The 24,123-nt window shown below is 45.5% G+C and overlaps 2 protein-coding genes across 2 annotated transcripts in view; one reads left to right on the forward strand and one right to left on the reverse strand.

The window, feature by feature from the left end:
* LOC146763004 (transcription factor RFX3-like) overlaps positions 1-24,123 on the reverse strand; it is a 293,397-nt gene that overhangs the window by 153,803 nt on the left and 115,471 nt on the right. The window contains exon 4 of the mRNA XM_085571343.1: positions 126-375. Coding sequence (XP_085427469.1) covers positions 126-375 — 250 coding nt within the window. The remainder of the gene's footprint in view (positions 1-125; positions 376-24,123) is intronic.
* On the forward strand, positions 13,246-16,862 carry LOC146763006 (uncharacterized). The gene is given in 3 exon segments (XM_085571330.1): positions 13,246-13,250; positions 14,260-14,659; positions 14,661-16,862. Coding segments are annotated over 3 exon segments (1,341 nt in total). The 3' UTR covers positions 15,597-16,862.

Genomic DNA, 24,123 nt, shown 5'->3' on the forward strand with positions numbered 1-24,123 from the left:
AAGTCATGTATTACTGATTCTGCCAACATAATATGCTTTTTGCTACAGAAACATGTCAGCATGCCAGAACATCATAGTGATTAAGAAATATCCCCAAAGATTTAACATGGTTCTGAAGTACTTACTGTAGCTGGGGAGGCCCGTGTTGTATGAGTCACTGAATGACCAGAATTTTCCATTGAATTGCCAATCAGATAGGTCCCTCCTGAGTTGCTAATGAGCTGTCCTCCTGCAACACCCATCTGAATCCCTCCGGTGCCCACCATACTATGAGAGGAGACCACTGTAGTTGCCTGTGCAGAACTTCCTTCGAAGTAATTTCCCCCAGTGTTTTGGCTATACATCTGGGCTTCCATGTAAGGATAAGTTGTTCGACTTCAGGAAAAGAAAATAAAAGAAGTAGTAGTTATTTATTTGAATTGCTAAAGTGAGGGAAGCATCATTGTAGAGAAGAGTGTACAGTTGCTATAACCAAACTTAACAAGATTGGCAAAAAACCCCCACATCTATACAAAATAACATTTCATATGCCAACGTACTGAGTAATTAACTTGGACTCACTGTTAAAATAAGTATTCATTAAACTTAACAGAAAATGGCTTTAGTCCCATCTGAAGATGGGTGGAGAAAAGTATGAAAAAAATTGAAGATATGAGAGCAAGATATCATTAAAGTATTAATATATTATACAGAAATTTAAAAAACTGTTTTAACTTTTAAAATCCTCCAATCAAAGCTGGATTTTATTTATATGACATTTATTTTGTATACTGTTTTCAGCTGGAATAGAAGTAATTTTCTTCCTAGAAGTTGATACAGTGCTGTGTTTTGGATTTAGGATGAGAATATGTTGATAACACACTGATGTTTTAGTTGTTGCTATGTGGTGCTTATACTAAGTCAAGGACTTTTCAGCTTCTCATGTACAAGCCAGCAAGAAGGCTGGGGGTGCACAAGAAGCTTGGAGGGGGCACAGCCAAGACATCTGACCCAAACTGACAAAAAGGATATTCCATGTGTGAGCTCACAGCCCAGGAAGCCAACCACATCCTGGGCTTCATCAAAAGGAGAATTGGCAGCAGGTTGAAGGAGGTGATTCTCCCCCTCTACTCATCTCTTGTGAGACCCCATCTGGAGTACTGAGTACAGTTTTGGTGCCCCCAACATAAGAAGGACATGGAACTGTTGGAGCAAGTCCAGAAGGAAGGTCATGAAGTTGATAGGAGGACTGGAGCACTTCCCCTAGAAACAAAGGCTGAGAAAGTTGAGGCTATTCAACCTGGAGAAGAGAAGGTTATGTGAAGGCCTCATAGTAACCTTCCAGTACCTGAAGGGACCTACAGGGAAGCTGGAGAGGGACTCTTCACCAGGAACTGTAGTGATAGGACAAGGAGTAATGGGTACAAATTGAAAGAGAAATTTAGGTTAGACATAAGAAAGAAATTCTTTACTGTAAGGGTGGTGAGGCACTGGAACAGGTTGCCCAGGGAGGTTGTAGATGCCCCAAAACTGGCAGTGTTCAAGGCCAGGTTGGATAAGTCCTTGAGCAACCTGATCTAGTAGGTGGTGTCCCTGCCCATGGCAGGGAACTTGGGACTAGATGATCTTTAAGGCCCCTTTTCGCAGCCCTTAACATTCTATTGTGTCATGCTCAGCATATAAACTGGGAGAAGTTTGCCAAGGGGCTGGAATCACAGCTCAGGGATAGGCTGGGCATCAGTCAGCAAGTGGTGAGCCATTGCATTTTGCATAATTTGTTTTGTATATTCTATTTTTTTCTCTTCCTTTTTTATCTTAGTAAACTTTCTTTATCTCAACCCATGAGGTTACTGGTGGCTGGTCCCAACGAAAAAGAGGTATGGGCATATACCATTGTATTATTAAACTTTTTGGGGGAAAAGGGATTGAAGGTCTCGAAATCTAAATTACAGTTCACAGCGCCTGAGGTCAAGTACCTAGGGCACTGGTTAACAAAAGTTAAAAAAAAATTATATCCAGACTGTATAGTGGGAATTATTGAGACATAGTGAAAATTTAACAGGGTAGAAATCCATTTGGATTTAGGTGAAATGTGCCGCTTTGAGCTTGCTAGCATAAGTAAAATATGCTGTTTAGTCTGGTAACTTCAACACTAGCAAAGTTGCCCCAGCTAAGGAGAAAGAATGCAAATTTCCACACTAAAATGATAAGAGATAAGAAAGACTTCTCAGACCTTGAAAAAGACAGGGCAAGGTGACCCAGGAGTTCTTTCTGTACTTCCTGACAAAATCTGAGTACAAGTGTAACTAGCTGTAAGTGTAAAGTGAAATCAGCAGAACGAATATGCATGAACCTATTGTGAAATTGTATGCATATGGAAATTAGTTAAGGGTAATAAAAAAGGATCCGGAGTTCTCAGGGGTGCACATGCCCTTTGAAGGGAAATCCCTGAGTGTGCCCGGCACTGTAATAAAAACCATACCGTTCCCTAAAAATCTTTATTAGAGTTGTGGGGTTTTGATTTTTCATTCGTGTTTCATTATCACTTTGCCCCCTCCTCGAACTAAAAGGGAAGTCAGGCAGTGGATGGAACTTCTAGGATACTGAAGGCAATGAATTGAGGGATACAGCGAGAAGGTAAGGTTTCTTTATGAAAACCTTACCGCTGATAGGCCAAAATGGACAGAACAAGACAAAGAGGGTTTCAAAGAACTGAGGGAAACCCACATGGTAGCTCCAGTGTTGAGCCTCCCTGAGGCAAAAAGATCCTTTCAGCTGTTTGTGGACGTCAGTAATCACACTGTTCATGGACTATTAACTCAGGATTGGGCAGGGGCCAAAAAAACAGTGGGGTATGTATCAAAACTTTTAGACCCTGTAAGCAAGGGGTTGGCCTATGCGCTTGCAAGCAATTGTGGCGGTGACAATATTGGTAGAAGAGGCTAAGAAGGTGACCTTTGGGGCACCATTGGTAGTTTACACCCCACACAGTGTAAAGAGCATTTTGCAGCAAAAGTCAGACAAGTGGATGACTGATGCCAAACTTCTAAAATATGAGGTTATTTGATCCCCTCTCGGGATTTGGAACTGCGAACAACTTCGGCACAATATCCCACCCAGTTTCTGTTTGGGGAAGCCACAGGAGTGCCTACCCATGATTGTGCTGAAGTGGTGGCACTGCAAACCAAAATAAGATCAGATTTAGAAGTGGAAGAATTAGAAGAAGGGGAAAAGTGGCTTGTATATGATTCGGCGAGGGTCATAGATGGAAAAAGGAAATCAGGATATGCAGGGTTAAATGGTATAACAGGGGAAGTAATAGAATCAGGACCCCTGAATGCTGGATGGTGAGCGCAAGCTTGTGAATTGTATGCAGTATTAAGAGCTCTGTGGAAATTAGAAGGGAAAACGGGAACGATCTTCACAGAATCAAAATATGCATTTGGGGTGGTACATACTTTTGGGAAGATTTGGGAAGAAAGAGGGTTACTCAATACGTGGGGACGGGAATTGGTGCATGAGGAAATGATCAGGCATATCTTAGAAGCTATAAAGGGGCTGAAGGCAATTGCCATAGTCCATGTGAAAGGGCACCAAACAGGAATGCAGTTCAAGACTCAGGGAAACAACTTATCAGACAAAGAAGCTATAAGTGTGGCTTTACTGAAGGTAAGTACCCTGGAAATCAAAGAAGGGGAGGTCTGGGAATATTCCCCACACCCTTCCCCAAAAGAAACTGAGAGGTACGAAAAGATAGGAGGCCAGCTAGAAGGCGTAAGTGGAAATTTCCCGATGGGAGGGAGCTGTTGTCTAAAGATTATACCAGAAAAATCCTAAGGAGACTACATCAACAGACACACTGGGGACCCCAGGCCCTAGCGGAGCAATTCCTGAGATTCTTTGTGTGTAAGGAGATTTATGAATTGGTGAAACAAGAGGTGCAAGGGTATATGATTTGCCAAAAAGTTAATTGGGCAAGGACACGGCAAGTGGCATTGGGAAGTCGCCCAGCAGCTTATCGGCCTTTCGAAAGAATTCAGGTAGATTTCACTGATCTGCCTAATGTGGGGAGATAAAAATTTCTATTGGTAATAGTGGACAAATTAACCCACTGGGTAGAAGCCCTCCCAAGCTCTCGGGCTACGGCTCAGGCAGTATCAAAATTTCTATTGGAAGAAATAATGGGTTAGTAAAATGCATAGATTCTGATCAAGGCACACACTTCAACTTGAAAATTATTAGACAACTAACCGGGGATCCGGAGGGAATACCACACCCCATGGCATCCTCATAGCTCCGGGCAAGTCGAGAGAATGAATCAAACACTAAAGGCTCAATTGTCTAAACTGATTTTGGAAACAAAAATGTCCTGGTTAAAATGCTTCCCCTTAGCCCTGCTAAATATTCGGACCATGCCTCATTCTGAGACTGGGCTGTCACCCTTTGAAATGCTATAAGGGATGCCCTACAAACATGGCATGCTGGTGGAACATCCAAGGATAGAAGATGGACAGATACAGCCGTATCTCATGTCCATGAACAAGAATCTGCAGGAATTGAGGAAGCAGGGAGTGATAACATAAAGTACCCCCTTGTGTTTCTCCATACATAAAGTGCAACCCGGGGACAAGGTTCTCGAAAAAACTTGGAGAGAGGGTCCTTTGTCCCCTCACTGGGAAGGCCCTTTTATTGTCCTCTTAACTACAGACACAGCAATACGAACAGCAGAAAAGGGTTGGACACATGCTTCTCCAGTGAAGAAGGTGGGGCCCCTGGAAGAGGCACCAGAGTGGAAAGTCACCTCCCCCTGGAGACCTGAAGTTAACCCTTCGTCAGCCAAGTAAATGACTGATAGGGATCTGATAAAGTGCACTGAACCAGGTTGTGGTTGTTATCTGTTTGTGCATTTTAAGTGTGAATACTGTAACGAGGTTTAGGTGGTACAGTGTATAAGGGGATTCTGGCCAAAGGGCTTGTGTGATAAGTGCCTGGAGGAAGAACAGTGCCTGACTAGACATGTTTTAGGGCTCGCCACTCGTCTGGGTATAACTGAAGTAGATTCCTGGGCGTGGTTTTGCCTATTCCAAAAAGGGGTGAGGGGAAAATTGAGCTCAAAAGCTCAAATCATTACTGTTGAGTTCCGGAGGTTAAACAAAGTACCCTGCAGTGCAAACACAGTTAAACTATCAAGGTGGGGCATCTTTAAACGGAGGTATGCAACTCAATCAAGGTACAAAACCACAGATGACTAGTTCTGCTGCCAAGAAGATGGCTTACCCCGCTGCTGGTTGCAACCCAGTCAGCGAAGGCAGAGGCAGAGGAGTATTCATAGTCCTGACAATCCTGAGTCTAGCAATGTGCCTCATGATTAGTACTCATTTGGGTTACTTACCCAGCACAGATGTATGAGGCCCCGGTGGCAAGGGTGTACAATGCGTACAGACTGCCCAGAGAGGACAAGGGAAATCGGAGGCTTCGATATTCCCAACCCTAAGGAACTGCAGCCAGGGTAAGATAAGATGACATAGTCCCATAAATGGCACTCAAAAGGGGAGGTATGAGAAGATAAAGTGTGATCTAAAAAGGACGAGCAGTCAGAGCACAAGATACGTAAGAGGAATGTTGAGCAAATATCTGTCCCTATCTGTGATAAATGTAATCGCACAGTATGGATCGGGGGAAAAATGAAGTCAGTATTTGTAGCTTATTTTCAGGCTACCCACTGTGTTATGATAATAATCAATTGGGAATGTGTGTGATGGGTGGAAAGACATATTGAGTTGGAGGGAATTTGAAATATAAGAATAAATTGTCCCTCGAAAATGAACCGGTTATCCTTGACCTTTTAGAGGATTGAGATGACAGGGTTTGTCTGCAAAACGACAGGACATTCTGCTTCTCAAGAAATAAAGAGGGGGTGGACCCAGAGAATAAAATAAAGCAGGTGGCACAAGAACTAAAGAGACAGGAGGCAGAAATGAGAAAGAAAAGAATGGAACAAGAAAGGTTGAGAACCCTGAGTGAGCAATAGGATCAGCTAGAAAAACAATATACCAATTGGAATTTACCCGCCTCGGACCAAAACCTGTTTGTAGCTCTTATGCAGGAAATTGCAACTGAATTTGGGCTACCTAACTGTCGGATTTGTGGGGGGCTCAAGTCTGCTGAAAAGTGGACTTGGAAAGGTGAGAGTTTAGCTTCAGAGCAACTCCTAAAATGGGGTAGTGATAAAACCTCAAGGGTAATTCAGAGACCTGAGGGGTGGGTCCTAGAAAAAAGGGTAATTGGGACATTTTGCATTAGCAGGGAGGGAAAGGAGTATACTGATGGAGTAGGATACACTCCGTGTGTGTGTGTGTGTGTGTGTGTGTGTGTGCGTGTGTGTGCGTGTGTGTGTGTGTGTCCACTTTAATGGTAAACTCCTTTAACAAAAGCAGGACCTAGCAACCAGAAAAGCCTGCAGGGTACTGGAGCTGGGAAAAAGGGGCTAAATGTGAATGGAATGATAAAATCGGATTATGTTGGAACAAATGCTCTGGAGCTAACCCCTACCAACCATTAAACAAATTAAGGGGGTACTGGCACGAACCCAAAACCACAAGAATTATATGGAAAGCTGAAATAAGAGATTTTCCAGAGATCACTTGAGCTAACAAAATGAATGTATGAAAAATGAACGTATCAAAAAAATGAATGTATCATGTTTGTAGAATCATGTGTTGAATTTTAAGAAACCTCTGCCATGGCGCAAAAGGCATAGGAAAGAGAGAGTGAAAAAAAAAAATCTTTAAAGCTTCTTGCAAAAAGACAAATACCAGAGAAGACCAGGAATGCAAAGAACTCAGATAAGGAAGCCCCTCTGTCAAGGATGATGGACTTATCCAGATAAGATAGCAGAAGACCAAAAGCGCATGCGCAGAGGAGAAGAGTTCAAAAGTTCAATGCAGAGGAAGACTATGGTTTCAGCCTCAAAAGACCATCAGAGACCCCCGTAAAGACCACCACAAAAAACCACGCATGCCCAGAAGGGTGTGGACCTATTTAGCATGAGAGGCGAAGACAGGCGGGGCCAGGGGTTGAATATGCATAGAAAAGTTGTGTAATGTATTGCATATGGAACACCTTTGTGAATAAAACTGTGGGACAAACTCCAGCTCGGGGCACAAGATTTTGGAGAGCTATCTCACTTGTGCCGGGCGCTGTCATACATACCCACTTCATAACTACATCAAGTTGTGGAGTCTATTTCTTTATTCCGCGTATCGCTTCATTTGGCGACCCAGATGGGACATCTCTGCTCATCTGTGGGTCCGGTTGATGGCAGACACCCTCAGGCGCCGTGGGGCACTTCCCCGGAGGGAGTCTGTGCCTCGGCTGTACACTACGGAGAGCAGACCACGGCCCGTCGATAAGTGGACCAAAAGAGGTATGTATTATTTTCTTTTGTTAAGGAACGGCACTGATAAGTCGCATTAAGACGTTTTTGCGCGCAGGTTTGCCAAAGGGCTTGCAAGCAGACCGCCACCGAGAGTGAGATCGGCGGCGGAGAGGTTACCCCCGAAGCTGATTGTGCAGCTCGAGGAGAGAGAGAGGTTCCCCCCCGAAGCTGATTGCGCAGCTCGGGGAGAGAGAGAGGTTCCCCCCTGAAGCTGATTGCGCAGCTAGGGGAGAGAGAGAGAGAGAGGTTGCACTCCCCCGAAGCTGATTGTGCGGCTGGAGGGGGGGAAAAGGTTTCCCCGTGGTCGATAGAGCGGCTTAGGGAAAGGGAGAAATCCCAGTTTCAGTGTGGTGTGTTTGTTACGTCCGGACGTGCGTGCTTGCATACGTGTGGGTGTCTGTGTGAGTTTAAGAGGGTGAGGCAGCTCTCAGCCAGCACTGTCTGATAGAGCAGACGGGCGCATTTGCTTATTGGGGTAAGCAGTGTGCATGCAGGGCAAGGGCTGTCTCTGGTGAGTAAAAGCGCAGCTCAGAACTAACAAAAGTGCTCTAAGCCCAGTTTGGCCAATAGCACGGTGGGCGTGCACAAGCCACGGTTTATAAAATTGCTTTGAACACGGCTAGCTACTAGCGCAGCTAGTACAAGTTAGGACTTGCAAGCACCACTTACAAGCATCACTGGTTACTAAGTGTTTGTTATGCAGTGATACTGCCGTTCAAGATCAAGACCATCTGCTGCTGAGTTCTAACTAACAAAAAAAAAAAAAAATTTCTTTTTTTTTTTCTTTTTCCTCCCCAGTGGTCTGGATTAAACTCGTAGGAATTTGTAATTTGTGCAGGAAGGGGCAAACAACAAGTTACATACGTGATTAAAATAAGTTAAGTTTGCTCTAGGAGACATAATGGGAGCAAAACAAAGTACAGAAGTATCCAAGGCCAGCCCATTAGGATGCATCTTAGCTCACTGGAAAGAAATAGCAGGCAAAGGGGGTGTGGAAAATAAAAAGAGTTTAATCAAATATTGCTCCCATTGGTGGCCACTCTATTGCCTAGAGGAGGGGGCCAGATGGCCTCCTACAGGTACATTAGAGTATAATACCTTGTTACAGCTAATGCTATTTTTACGAAGGGAAGGGAAATGGGAGGAAGTTTCTTATTGTGATATGTTTTTCTCCCTCCGAAATAACCCTGATTGGCAAAGGGACTGTGGCATCAGGGCCCCCTCTGATCCCCTCGTTCTGGCTCTTGAAAAAGAAAACAGAGGCAAAATGAGGACACTTAAACGGTGCTGCTCAGCCTGTAGTATAGGACAGAGGTGCACCAGGATAGATAAAGTTTATCGCACAGCACTAGAAGAACAAGAACAAGATCTAAGCAATCTATTTAGTCCTCACTTAGGAAGGCAAGAAGGAAGGGGTGAGAACTTAGGAGAGGCATCAGCAACACCTGCATCACCTGCAACACCTACACTACACACACCACCTGCATCACATGCATAACCTACATCACCTACACCACATATACCACCTACACCACCTGTTCCACCTACCCCTTCTCTTTCTTCAGAAAGAACACACGCTCCAACCCCCATAAGCAGCCCAATTGCATCCCGAACCAGAGGACAAATATTGCAAGCCCCTTTACGAGAGACAGTAACATCAGAGGGAGAAAAGGTACTAGTTAAGGTACCATTCTCCACCCTTGATTTGGAAGCATGGGAAAGGGTTGCGGGAGATTACCGAAATGACCCAGTCAACACTGCTAAACGTTTATGATACATTATGAAGCAACACAACCCAGACTGGGGTGACATTCAATTGTTATTAGATGCATTCACTGAAACAGAAAAGCAGTTGGTTCTAAAAACAGCAGGAGATCTGGTAGCGGACCAGTTTAGACAACAACAAGTAGATCTAAGGGAACATTTTCCACTTCAAGACCCGGGCTGGAACCCAAACCAACCAGAAGAGAGACAAAAGCTAAAAAAATATCAAGACTGGGTGATATTGGGAGTGGAAAGAACAATGCCTAAAACCATAAATTAGTCAGCTCTATATGCTATTAAACAGGGACCCTCGGAATCCCCCACAGAGTTTCTAGACCATTTGAGAAATGCAATGCGGCGCTATACACCACTAGACCCTGCATCTGAGGTGGGGATACAACAACTAGTTAATCTATTTTTGGAACAGTCCACAGGGGATATTAGGCGCAAACTCCAAAAGGTTCGAGAAGAAAACGCCCAGAATTTAGAAACTCTACTGGGAGAAGCTTGGAGGGTCTTTAGCAACAGGGAAGAAGGATATAAGCGAGGGATGAAAAATTTAGTAGCAATAGTACAGGAAGAGCAGAGAGGAAAACATGGAAGCAGGCAGGGGCCATCCAGGCAAGCCCCACCCCGGTTGGGCAAAAATCAATGTGCAAACTGTCAGAAACAGGGACATTGGAAGAGGGACTGTCCAGAATGGATACAAAATGGTCAAGGGAATCAAAGGGGGGGAGTAGTGGCCCATGTGCAGGAAAATTAGGGGGGACTGGAGGAGACTACCCCAGCAGGCCCTCTGGTTATAAATCTGAAGCTGGGGGAAATGGAGAAAGAAATAAAATTCCTAATTGACACTGAAGCAACATACTCAGTTCTAAATACAGCTTTGATGCCCATAGGAGTTGATTATGCTATAGTTACGGGTGCGACTGGCCAAACTGAAAAGGCATTTTTCTTCAAGCCACTCAAATACAAACTGGGAAAGCAGTGGGGAATCCACAAATTCCTATATATGCCCAACTCCCCTGAGGCACTTTTGGGCAGAGATTTGCTAGCACAATTACAAGCAACCATTACATTTAAAAATGGGGAAATTTCCCTGGAGGTAAATGATCAAAAATATGTAGAAATATTAAGTTTGATATTAACCACTAACGAAGTCACGAGAGAAACTGAAATTAATAAAGATGTAATGGATCAGGTATTCTCTGGGGTGTGGGCCTCTGATGTACCAGGGAGAGCAAAAAACGCTTCCCCTATACAGATCCGGCTAAAAGAAGGAAAGCAACCGGTCAGAGTTAAACAGTATCCCTTGAGGAGGGAGGATAGGGAAGGGATTAGCCCAGTAATTGAGAACTTTTTGCGTCTAGGAATGTTAAAGGAATGTCAGTCTGATTTTAATACCCCTATCCTACCGGTCCGCAAACCTGATGGGTCATACCGGTTAGTACAAGATCTGCGAGCTGTAAACAAGGTAACTGAAGATCTGTATCCTGTGGTGGCCAATCCCTACACGTTATTAACTTGCTTAACACCCGAATTAACTTGGTTTACCGTTTTAGATTTAAAAGATGCCTTCTTTTGCCTTCCTATCCATGAAGCCAGTCAGAAAATGTTTGCATTTGAATGGGAAAGCCCCAAAAGTGGGCGAAGGACCCAACTTACATGGACGAGACTCCCACAAGGATACAAAAACTCACCCACTCTGTTTGGAGAGCAACTTGCAAAGGAATTAGAGACCTGGAAAGCCCCTCCCGAGGAAGGGAAGCTGCTACAGTACGTAGATGACATCCTGATAGCCACACGAACGAAGGAAGCATGCGTGGCCTGGACAGTAAGCCTCTTGAACTTTCTGGGGCTCCAAGGGTACCGGGTATCAAAGAAAAAGGCCCAAGTAGTCAAACAGAAAGTAATTTATCTGGGCTACGAAGTCAGTGCTGGACAACGTAGCCTGGGCCAAAGCCGGAAGGAAGCAATATGTCAAACCCCAAAACCTCAAACTGTAAAGGAATTACGAACTTTCCTGGGGATGACAGGGTGGTGCAGATTATGGATCTATAATTATAGACTGTTTGTGAAGCCCTTATATGAACTAATTGCAACCGAAAGCAGGGACATCCAATGGACAAAGGAAGCTACGCAGGCTTTCAACCAACTGAAAAAAGCCCTCATGTCAGCTCCGGCTCTGGGATTGCCAGACGTGAGTAAGCCTTTCCTTTTGTTCTCCCATGAGAAGAAAGGAATTGCCTTGGGAATATTAGCACAGGACCTCGGCCCATACCGGAGAGCAGTTGCTTATTTCTCTAAGCAATTAGACACAGCCGCTAAAGGGTGGCCTGGGTGCCTCAGGGCTGTGGCAGCGGTCATAATGAACATCCAAGAAGCACGTAAATTCACCCTAGGCCAGAAAATGACTGTGCTAGTGTCCCACATGGTGTCTGCAGTACTGGAGGTGAAAGGCAGGCACTGGCTTTCCCCACAGCGATTCCTGAAATACCAACCTATTATGGTAGAGCAAGATGATGTAGAGATAGTGGTGACTAACATTGTCAATCCAGCCTCCTTCCTCAGTAGAAACCAAGGAGAACCAGTGGAACACGACTGCCTAGAGACCATCGAGGCCACCTATTCCAGCCGCCCTGACCTGAAGGACACCCCTCTTGAGAATGCAGAAGTCTGGTTTACTGATGGAAGCAGTTACATCGTCAGTGGAGAACGGCACGCCGGGTACGCAGTAACTACCTACAAAGAGGTAATAGAATCTGGACCCCTGCCAACGAATACCTCTGCACAAAAGGCCGAGATAGTCGCTCTAACTCGGGCCTTAGAATTGGCAAAAGGGAAAGAGATAAATATATATACGGACTCAAAGTATGCATTTGGAGTAGTGCACGCTCATAGAGCCATCTAGAAAGTGAGAGGACTGCTGAACTCTCAAGAGAAAAACATTAAACATGCATCTGAAATACTGCAACTTCTAGAAGCAGTTCAGTTGCCAGAGAAAGTAGCGATCATGCACATTAAAGCACATCAGAGGATAAACTCAGAATTGGAAGAAGGAAACAAGCTGGCAGATAGGAAAGAAAAAGAAGCGGCAAAAATTGAGGTAATAACTGAGGCAGCCCTGATTCCAGATGGGTAAATTTCCCTTGAAGGTAAGCCAAAATACAATAAATTGGACACAAAATTGATTCAAGAGGAAAAAGGGGATTATAACCCAGAGGGATGGGCCACCATAGAAGGAAAGTTAGTCATACCCTCCTATTTATTATGGTCCCTAGTAAGGGAGGAGCACCGGAAAACACATTGGGCAATTGATGTTCTGTATAAATATCTGAATGAAAAGATCATAGCTAGACATTTACGAGCCACTATCACTCAAGTGACTTGACAATGTGACCTTTGCCTCCAGACAAACCCCAAGAATATTTCCAAACCAAAACTTGGCCAGATTGGGAAGGGCCAGGGGCCGGGGCAACAATGGCAGATTGATTTCACGGAATTGCCAAGAAAAGGGGGGTATAAGTTTTTACTGGTATTAACAGATACCTTTTCAGGATGGCCAGAAGCATTCCCCACCAGGACTTCTAAAGCTCGGGAGGTAACTAAGGTATTGGTACAAGAAATCATACCGTGATTTGGGGTCCCGGCTACAATCTCCTCAGATAGAGGATCGCATTTTATTGCAAAATTAGTACAACAGGTGAGCCAATACTTGGGCATAGACTGGGAACTTCACACCCCATATAACCCACAATCAAGTGGTCAAGTAGAGAAAATGAATCATTTGATCAAACAACAAATTGTACGATTGGGACAGGAGGCTAATTTGCCGTGGCCTCAATCCCTCCCATTAGCACTACTGCGGATTCGAACCAAACCCAGGACCAAAGAAAAACTGAGTCCCTTTGAATTGCTTTATGGGATACCATATGGGGTGCAGAAGGGAACATCTTCCCAGGACGTATCACTAACCTCCTATATAATCGCTCTAAATAAACAACTTAGAGCAATCGAGAAATATGTAGCCAGAACTCGGGGTGCGGGGCTCAATGCACCGGTACATGACGTACAACCTGGAGACTATGTATATGTTAAGTCTCTTACAGAGAAAGCCCTGGAACCACAGTGGGAGGGACCATACCAAGTACTCCTTACTACCTTCACTGCAATCAAGATTAAAGAACAAAGCACGTGGATTCACCACAGCCGGGTTAAGAAATCTCCAGAAGCCACTTGGAAGATAACACTGGGTGATGGTGAACTGAAACTAAAATTTACTCGGACAAAATTAATGTATCATGGTGGGTGGGGACTTTTGCTGAAATGTTGTTTACAATCATAGCTGTATTCCAACAATTAGAAGGTAAACCTAGTCAGAACAACGCTAAATGGCTTTGGTCCCAAGCCTTTACTCAATACACGGGATCCATGGGGAAGTCTTCCAATTTAAAAGGTTTAAATCTAACAACTCTGGTCATGCACAGTAACCAAATATATACACAACAAGAGTGGCAAAAACAGAAGTTGTGGTCACTTCAAGGGACCATAGGAGAGGTAATTGAAATAGGGCGTCGGATGATTAATGGGACTACCCACAATAAAGTAACCCAAATCAGTGTGAATAAGCGCCGGAAGATCTGCAATCATCCAAGTGAAATAGACTGTTGGTACAAATTCAAATTAAGACAAACTGTTAATGTGGTTTGCCTCTGGGCCCGTGACACTATTGGGCTGTCTTTCAAATTTACAATAAGTGCTATAGCCAAACCTACTACAACCCACTCCAGCACTCAAGCGCAAACCCAAAATATACCATTCAATCTTGAACCCAGAGTTTATGAAATCGGGCCATATGTTATAAGGAATACAGGTCAACAAAAACTGTTATTTAACCCAGAATGGTCCCTTAAACGTGTTGAACTGTTAATGCAAGCTAATATCTAGACAGTTCAGCCAGTGTGCTCTCCTTTCCTAAGGTCATGCTTCGAAGGATGGACAAAGTGGCTACAAAAACAAGTACACTTCCGAGATAGAATGCGAAGGGATTTAACTGGGATATTAGGGACGAGGTAAAGAGTTTTGAATGGGATTGACTCTGAAATATTAATGAATAAATTAGCTATAGCAACTAGCGATCTGACAAAATTAAAACAGCCTTTACAGTCATCTCTATCAGCACTAGGAAATAGTCAGTGGCAAGTCTCAAGAGTGCTGCCAAAATGGAGAGACTTTGAAGATCAGGACCATAGCTTACTGGTAGATGCATTAGAAGGAGCACAAGAGAACATATATTTAGCCCTTAGCTGTATACAAGCGCAATTATGGATACAGTCAACAGCTGCTTTAATCATAAGGGAAGGAAGTGAAGGGGTGTTTCCAGCTGAAATACGAAAAGTTGTCTGGGACAATGCTACCGACTTTGAGAGAGACCTCCAGTCTTGGTGGACCATGATAAACTTTACATATGATCCTACCAACTAGCACTGCTACTGCCTTTGTGCTCACTATTCGTAATGCCACGGTTCACACTATTCACCCCATTGTTGCTCTAGGGTTGAGTCATGAAAAGTCAGTACTATACCCCTCAGAACACAGGGCATGGGCCTGGAAAAACCAAGGGAAATGGCAAACCATTAACCTAGAGCCTTGCATTGCTCGAGAACAACAGGGATTAATCTGTGAGAGTAATCTGATTAGTGCTCAAGACGTATGCCTTGACACTGATCAGGGCATTTGCCACTTTGAAATCCACCCAGACACCAACCAACAAACTATACTAGTATATATAGGCAATGGCTGTGTGTGTTTGAGAACTGTGTGTAATGTTATAGAAATTGATAAAAACAAAGTCCCCTTATCTAGTAAAAATCATTCCAATTTCTGTATTTGCAACTTCATCAAGATTACTGGGTGTGACTTTATATACTCAGCACCAGTCGTATCCCACCAGTTAATAAAATCAAACTACACAACCTACAATGAATTACCACCCACACCTATTGGAATGAATTTAACCCTGGTAAAACAATTAATGAAACATCAAGATCTAATCAAAATTATAAAAGAGATTCGCAAGAATGGGCAGAGAATTCTGGTTACAGTCCATCATGAGGTAACTGATATAAACAGAGTCCTGCAAAGAATAAAACAAGACGGAAGTCATAACTGGTGGGATGCACTATTTGGATGGTCACCGACTGCAACGGGGATCATGAACACTCTGTGTCACCTCATTATTGTTTTATTAATATTAGTTACTATAAGTCTAATACTGTCTATTTTAACACTCTTGTGGAATTGGAATATGTTACAACATGTGGCCATTTTGACTTCACTCTCTAGAACTCATAGAATCCTGCTAAAGGAAAACTGTCATAATAGTGGGATAGAATTTAGACCAGGACCCCTGTAGTAAAAGAATTTACTATGTTTTAAGAAAAGGGGGGACTGAAATAAGAGATTTTCCAGAGATCACTTGAGCTAACAAAATGAATGTATGAAAAATGAATGTATCAAAAAAATGAATGTATCATGTTTGTAGAATCATGTGTTGAATTTTAAGAAACCTCTGCCATGGCGCAAAAGACATAGGAAAGAGAGACAGAGAAAAAAAAAAAATCTTTAAAGCTTCTTGGAAAAAGACAAATACCAGAGAAGACCAGGAATGCAAAGAACTCAGATAAGGAAGCCCCTCTGTCAAGGATGATGGACTTATCCAGACAAGATAGCAGAAGACCAAAAGCGCATGCGCAGAGGAGAAGAGTTCAAAAGTTCAATGCAGAGGAAGACTATGGTATCAGCCTCAAAAGACCACCAGAGACCCCCGTAAAGACCACCACAAAAAAACACGCATGCCCAGAAGGGCGTGGACCTATTTAGCATGAGAGGCGAAGACAGGCGGGGCCAGGGGTTGAATATGCATAGAAAAGTTGTGTAATGTATTGCATATGGAACGCCTTTGTGAATAAAATTGTGGGACAAACTCCAGCTCGGGGCAAAAGATTTTGGAGAGCGATCTCACTTGTGCCAGGCACTGTCATACATACCACTTCATAACTTGTCCTGGTTTGTAAGATAGGCTTGTATTCTATTTGCCATCTGTTGGAGGTTGGGCAGGTTTGTTATCTCTTCCAAGAACAATGGTTTGCTCCGAAGAGGTAATGGTTTGTTAATGGGCCATTGACTGACTCACTGCAGTCCTGGTAACATAACACCATCCCATTGTGAGATGCTCCACCCAGAGGGGGAAGCCAAGCACTCTTTTATTGTATAAAGTGGTACCTTTTGGGAGACAGAGCAGCTCGCTCTCTTTGCGGGATTGCCAGAGAAGCAGCTCCTTTCGGCGGGATTCCCAGAGAAACGGCCGGAGCACGGTGAGGCAACGGCGGCGGATCTCGGAGGTGGCCCCGGCGCAGAGGAAGACCGCCCCACCGGCCCACCGGCTCAACTGCCACCAGATCTTCAGAGAAAACTATACCCTTCTAAAGATCACCACTTCAGCTGCAATTCATCAGCCACTGCAAGAGGAGCAGCTATCATTTCAACCGGACTGCTACCAACACCCCGACTCCTCAGGTTGTGGACTTTATCACTAGTTTTGTTTGTACCAATTGCATTTGCCTTTTTAAATTGTTATCTAGTTTTCTCCTAGTAAAGAATTGTTACTCCCATTCCCATATCTTTGCCTGAGAGCCTTTTAATTTAAAAATCATAGTAATTCAGAGGGAGGGGGTTTACATTCTCCATTGCACAGGAGGCTTTTGCCCTCCTTCACAGACTCCTGTCTTGTCAAACCAAGACAGATTTTGGCGCATCAACGTGGGGCTGGAGGGCATTGAGAGGGAAAAAGGATTAACAGTTCTTAAGTAATTTGGTTTTTGGTTGTGTGTAGAAACATCTTAAGCATCACCATGTGGTCTAGTTTACCTTGGTTTGGGTGGCATGTGATCGTAGCTATAGTTTTCCCATTTGCAGACCCTTATCTAAAAATGGGTCCTATAACTAAGGCTACTGTGTCTGTTATCAAGTTTGGCTTCTGGGTTAATTGGGTGAGGAATTCATGGATCTTTAATTTCCTCTGGAAGGCAGGTACATGGATTCATAGCTATCACACACTAACTGTATGTTTTTGGGGTTACTGTAATAACGGTACCTACTGCGAGGAAATAGCACCTGGGGAAACTTTCTCCCAACCTTTTAACCATCTTTTTGGGTCTGCTCCACCAGTTCTCAAAGGGTTAAGATCCTCTCTAAGTGCTAATGATATAATAAAATGGGTGGTGTTGCTGATAGGCCTGTTATATTTAGCACTCAGAGATAAGGGAAGATTAACCTGGATAACTACCCTCACACCTACACCAGAGGCTAGGCATGCTCCTGCAGAACCTGACACTGCCCCAGAGACTCGAGATGCTGCTGCTCCAGAGCCTGACCCTGCCCCACAGCCCACCTCAGAAATGAACCACCCAGATTGGGTGAGAGTTCTGGTTAAGGAGATACGAGAGATGCTGAAAGAGTGCATTTCCCCAGCTGGTGAGAAACCGGCCCTTTGCCTTGAGGAGGGACAGTCTAATAGTACAGCTGTGGAACCCACAAATGTTACAACTGTCCAGGTTCCAGCTGAACCACAAAGGCAGTCACAGCCAGCAGCAGTTGCCCCGGTAGAAACAAGGAAGTCTAAGATGAAAGCAGAGCACCCTGCAGATAGGGACAGGAATGGAGGAACCTCACAACCCACAGGGGAGCCAGAGATTGCTATCATCACCGAGTCCCTGACGGACGAAAGTCTTCGTAATCTGCATAAAGACATTGTGCGACGAGGGCTTGAGGCTTATGCTACCTGGCTACTCCGGGTTTGGGATCTTATGGGTACAGGTGTGCAGCTGGACGGTGGTGAGGCAAGGAACTTGGGACCCTTGACCCAGGACTCGGGTATAAATCAGGTTTTTGTAAGGGAACCAGGGTCCCTTTCTCTCTGGGAGCGGCTCTTAATGAGTGTCAGGGAGAGGTTTGTCCACAGAGAGAGAATGCAGGACCACCATCATGGAATGCGCTGGAAGACCCTCGAGGAAGGGATCCAACAGCTGAGGGAAGTGGCAGTATTGGAGGTACTCTTTGGGAGGGATGGACGACACAATAATGACCCCGACAAGGTCAGGTGTACAGGACAAATGCTGTGGAGTATAGCAAATCTGGGGCCATCTCAATACACCACTTTCATTGCAACAATCAATGCTGACACCCACCGAGAGACAGTGGGCTCTGTTGCCAACAAACTTAGGAATTATGAGAGTATGATTAATGGCCCAATGCAGGCTCATATCTCAGCTGTTATTAAGGAGTTTAAAGAGGAGATGAGGGAGGAGATAAGGAAGGTTAATGCAGCACCCGTGAGAGTCACAGGCTCCAGAATCAGCGCCCAAAAATCCCCAGCTAGAGAGAGAGGGTACACCCCAAGGGCTAATCTGTGGTTCTTCCTGCGTGACCATGGGGAAGACATGGGGAGGTGGGATGGGAAACCCACTTCTGTCCTGGCAGCACGGGTCCGTCAACTCAAGGAGGGAAACTCTAACCGGGGGAGTTCCACCAAAGTGAAGGTAGCCTCAACCTCCCGTGACCAAGCTTGTGGGTACGATCTGTCAGACCCCCTTGAAGGGACCTCTAGTATGTATGCCCAGGAAAGGAATGATAACCAGTGTTAGAGGGGCCCTGTCTCTAGCCAGGGAGAGGCACGGGAAAACCGGATCTTCTGGACAGTGTGGATCCGATGGCCTGGCACATCAGAGCCACAAAAATATGATGCTTTAGTTGATACTGGTGCACAGTGTACTCTGATACCATCGGGACATGTGGGGGCAGAGCCTGTTTCTATTGTTGGTGTGACAGGGGGATCACAACAATTGTCTCTGGTGGAAGCCGAGGTGAGCCTGACTGGGAAGGAGTGGAAGAAACATCCTATAGTAACTGGCCCAGATGCTCCGTGTATCCTAGGCATAGACTTCCTCCGGAACGGCTATTACAAAGACCCAAAGGGACTCAGGGTGGGCTTTTGGAATAGCTGCTGTAGAGACAGAAGACATTAAGCAATTGAACACCTTGCCTGGACTGTCAGAAAACCCCTCTGCAATAGGACTCCTAAGGGTGGAAGAACAACGCGTGCCAATTGCGACCTCGACAGTGCACTGCCGGCAGTATCGGACGGATCGAGATGCTGTGATCCCCATCCACAAAATGATTCGGGAGCTGGAGAGCCAAGGGGTGGTCAGCAAAACCCACTCACCCTTCAACAGCCCCATCTGGCCTGTGCGCAAATCTGACACAGAATGGAGATTGACTGTGGACTATCGTGGCTTAAATGAAGTGACTCCACCGCTGAGCGCTGCTGTACCGGATATCCTGGAACTCCAGTACGAGCTGGAGTCCAAGGCAGCAAAGTGGTATGCCAACATTTATATTGCTAATGCGTTTTTCTCCATTCCTCTGGCAGCAGAATGCAGGCCTCAGTTCGCTTTCACCTGGAGGGGCGTGCAGTACACCTGGAACCGACTGCCCCAGGGGTGGAAACACAGCCCCACCATCTGCCATGGACTGATCCAGACTGCACTAGAAAAGGGTGAGGCTCCAGAACACCTGCAATACATTGATGACATCATTGTGTGGGGGAGCACAGCGGCAGAAGTGTTTGAGAAAGGTGAAAGGATCATCCAGATACTACTAGAAGCAGGCTTCGCCATCAAGAAGAGCAAACTCAAGGGACCTGCCCGAGAGATCCAGTTCCTGGGAGTGAAATGGCAAGACGGACGGCGCCAGATTCCCACTGAGGTCATCAACAAGATCACAGCTATGTCCCCACCAACCAGCAAAAAGGAAACACAAGCTTTCCTGGGTGCCATAAGTTTCTGGAGAATGCACATTCCCGAGTATAGCCAGATTGTGAGCCCTCTTTATCTGGTTACCCGAAAGAAGAATGATTTCCACTGGGGCCCTGAGCAGCAACGAGCCTTCACCCAGATCAAGCAGGAGATCGCTCATGCTGTAGCCCTTGGCCCAGTCAGGACAGGACCAGAGGTCAAGAATGTGCTCTACTCTGTAGCCAGGAGCCATTGGTTGTCCTGGATCCTTTGGCAGAAAGTGCCTGGGGAGACTCGAGGCCGACCACTGGGATTCTGGAGCCGAAGTTACAGAGGGTCTGAAGCCAACTACACTCCCACAGAGAAGGAAATCTTGGCTGCCTTTGAAGGAGTCCAAGCCGCCTTGGAGGTAATTGGCACAGAAGCACAACTCCTCCTGGCACCCCGACTACCGGTGCTGGGGTGGATGTTTAAAGGAAACTTCCTACTACCCACCATGCCACTGACGCCACATGGAGCAAATGGATTGCCCTCATCACTCAGTGCGCCCGTATTGGAAACCTGAATCGCCCTGGGATTTTGGAGATAATTACGAACTGGCCAGAAGGTGAAAACTTTGGTCTCACTGATGATGAGGAGCAGGTACAAGTGACAAGGGCTGAAGAAGCTCCACCATACAACCAACTACCAGCAGAGGAGACCTGCTACGCTCTTTTCACTGACGGTTCCTGTCGCATCGTAGGGATGAACCGGAAGTGGAAAGCAGCCGTATGGAGCCCCACACGCCAAGTTGCACAAGCTACCGAAGGAGAAGGTGGATCAAGCCAACTCGCTGAACTCAAGGCCGTTCAGCTGGCTCTGGACATTGCTGAAAGGGAGAAGTGGCTAAAGCTCTACCTTTATACTGATTCGTGGATGGTAGCCAATGCTCTGTGGGGCTGGCTGGGAAGGTGGAGGAAGGCCAACTGGCAACGTAGAGGAAAGCCAATCTGGGCTGCTGATATACGGAAAGACATTGCCTCTCAGGTGGAAAAGCTAACGGTGAAAGTCCGTCATGTAGATGCCCATGTCCCCAAAAGTCGGGCTAATGAGGAGCACCGAAACAACGAGCAGGTAGATCAGGCAGCAAAAATAGAGGTGTCAAAGATAGACTTAGATTGGCACCATAAGGGAGAGTTGTTCCTGGCTCGATGGGCTCATGATGCCTCAGGTCATCAGGGCAGAGATGCCACCTACAAGTGGGCACGAGACCGAGGGGTGGATCTAACCATGGACAGTGTTTCTCAGGTTATCCATGACTGTGAGACTTGTGCTGCCATCAAACAGGCCAAGCGGGTGAAGCCCCTCTGGTATAGTGGGCAGTGGTCCAAGTACAAGTATGGGGAGGCCTGGCAGATTGACTACATCACACTGCCCCAGACACGCCAAGGCAAGCGCTACGTGCTGACCATGGTGGAAGCCACCACTGGATGGCTGGAGACTTTCCCTGTACCTCATGCCACTGCCTGGAACACCATCTTACGCTTAGAAAAGCAAGTCCTGTGGAGACACGGCACACCTGAGAGAATTGAGTCTGACAAGGGCACCCATTTCAAGAACAGCCTTATCAACACCTGGGCCAGAGAACATGGTATCGAATGGATATATCATATTCCCTATCATGCTCCAGCTGCCGGCAAAGTTGAACGGTGCAACGGACTCTTTAAGACTGCCCTGAAGGCACTTGGTGGGGGAACATTTAGAAACTGGGAAATTAACCTGGCAAAAGCAACCTGGATGGTCAACACCCGGGGGTCTGTCAATCGAGCTGGCCCTGCCCAGTCAGAACCCTTACACGCAGTAGATGGAGATAAGGTCCCTGTAGTACATATGAAAGGTATTTTAGGGAAAACTGTTTGGATTAATCCCACCTCAGGCAAAGACCAACCCATTCGTGGGATTGTCTTTGCTCAAGGACCTGGTTACACTTGGTGGGTAATGCAGAAAGATGGGGACACCCGCTGTGTACCACAGGGAAACTTGGTTTTAAGTGAGAACTGGGTGTAAGATTTCATTGTGTGCAGATGGAAATAGAATAAGGGGTGGATAATGTCCTGGTTTGTAAGATAAGCTTGTATTCTATTTGCCATCTGTTGGAGGTTGGGCAGGTTTGTTATCTCTTCCAAGAACAATGGTTTGCTCCGAAGAGGTAATGGTTTGTTAATGGGCCATTGACTGATTCACTGCAGGGCTGGTAACGTAACACCATCCCATTGTGAGATGCTCCACCCAGAGGGGGAAGCCAAGCACTCTTTTATTGGATAAAGTGGTACCTTTTGGGGGACAGAGCAGCTCTCGCTTTGCGGGATTTCCCAGAGAAGCAGCTCCTTCAGCAGGACTCCCGAGAGAAGCGACTCCTTCAGCGGGATTCCCAGAGAAACGGCCGGAGCACGGTGAGGCAACGGCGGCAGAGCTCAGAGGCAGCCCCGGCGCAGAGGAAGACCGGCCCAACTGCCACCAGATCTTCAGAGAAAACTATACCCTTCTAAAGATCACCACTTCAGCTGCAATTCATCAGCCACTGCAAGAGGAGCAGCTATCATTTCAACCGGACACCCCGAATCCTCAGGTTGTGGACTTTATCACTAGTTTTGTTTGTACCAATTGCATTTGCCTTTTAAAATTGTTATCTAGTTTTCTCCTAGTAAAGAATTGTTACTCCCATTCCCATATCTTTGCCTGAGAGCCTTTTAATTTAAAAATCCTAGTAATTCAGAGGGAGGGGGTTTACCTTCTCCATTGCACAGGAGGCTTTTGCCCTCCTTCACAGACTCCTGTCTTGTCAAACCAAGACAGTAAGTCTTTGGACATGGCCATCCAGCAAATTCCTTATCCATCTAACAGTCCCCATATCTCTCCAGTTTAGTGGTCAGAATGTTTTGGGGGACTGTTTGAAAGGCCTTACAGAAGTCCAGGTAGATGACATCTGTAGCTCTTCCCTTTTCCACTGATGCAGTCACTCCATTGTAGAAGACCACTAAAATGATCATGCACAATTTGCCTTTAGTGAAGTCATGTTCTAATCTCCTCCCTTTCATCCATATGCCTCAATATATCTTCCAGGAGAATCTGTCTCATGATCTTACTGGACATGGATGTGAGGTCTACTGGTTGGTAGTTCCCAGGGTGGTCCTTTCACCATTTTTTTTAATGGGTGCAATGTTTCCTTAGTTCCAGTTATCGGGGATGTGGTCTGACTGCCATAACTTCTCAAATACAATGGAGAATGGCTTAGCAACCACATCAGCAAATTCCCTCACGACGCTGGAATTCCTCTTGTGTGGTCCCATGGATTTATGTATGCTCAGGTTTCTTAGGTGGTCACAAATCTGATCTTCTCCTATGATGGGAGGGACTGCTTCCCCCCTGTCTTGGATACAGACCTTGAGGTTCAGGTTATGAGAAGAGCGATTGCTGGTGTCAGGGTGGTTGAAGTCCTCCAGGAGGATCAGAGCCTGTGAGCATGATTCTTCCTGCAGTTGAAGTAAAAATGCTTAATTTACATCCTCACCTTGATCAGGCAGCTTGTAGCAAATATCAACCATGAGGTTTCCTTTGTTGGCTTTTCCATTATTTTTACCCAAATGGTCTCAACCCATTCAGCACTGGTTTTCAAAGACAGCTCTCTCCAGTCAATCCATTTTTTTACATAGAAGGCAACCCCTCAATCCCTTCTTCCTTGCCTGTGCTTTCTGAACAGTTTATAGACATCGACTGAAGTGCTCCAGTCATGTGATTTGTCCTGCCAAATCTCAGTGGTAGCAATTGAATCATACCTTTCCAGGTGCACAGTGGCTTCCATCTTTTCCTGTCTCTTACCCATGCTGCATGCATTGCTATGGAGGTACTTTAGTGGGCCTATTGACATTGTCAACTTTTTAGAGGAACACAACCTAATTCCTTTGTCACATTTCACAGGTGTCTCTCTGTTGGTTTCTAACACATCAGCAGCCTCCGGTTCTTTCGTGGATGGCAAATGGATCCTTCAGTGCCTTTTAGTAAGGAAGCTATAAGATTCACAGAGCATCTACTATTGCCCAAAAAAAGTAT

This window comes from Lonchura striata, chromosome W (genome assembly GCF_050655825.1).
Source record: "Lonchura striata isolate lonStrDom1 chromosome W, ASM5065582v1, whole genome shotgun sequence".
In the NCBI taxonomy this organism is placed as follows: Eukaryota; Metazoa; Chordata; class Aves; order Passeriformes; family Estrildidae; genus Lonchura; species Lonchura striata.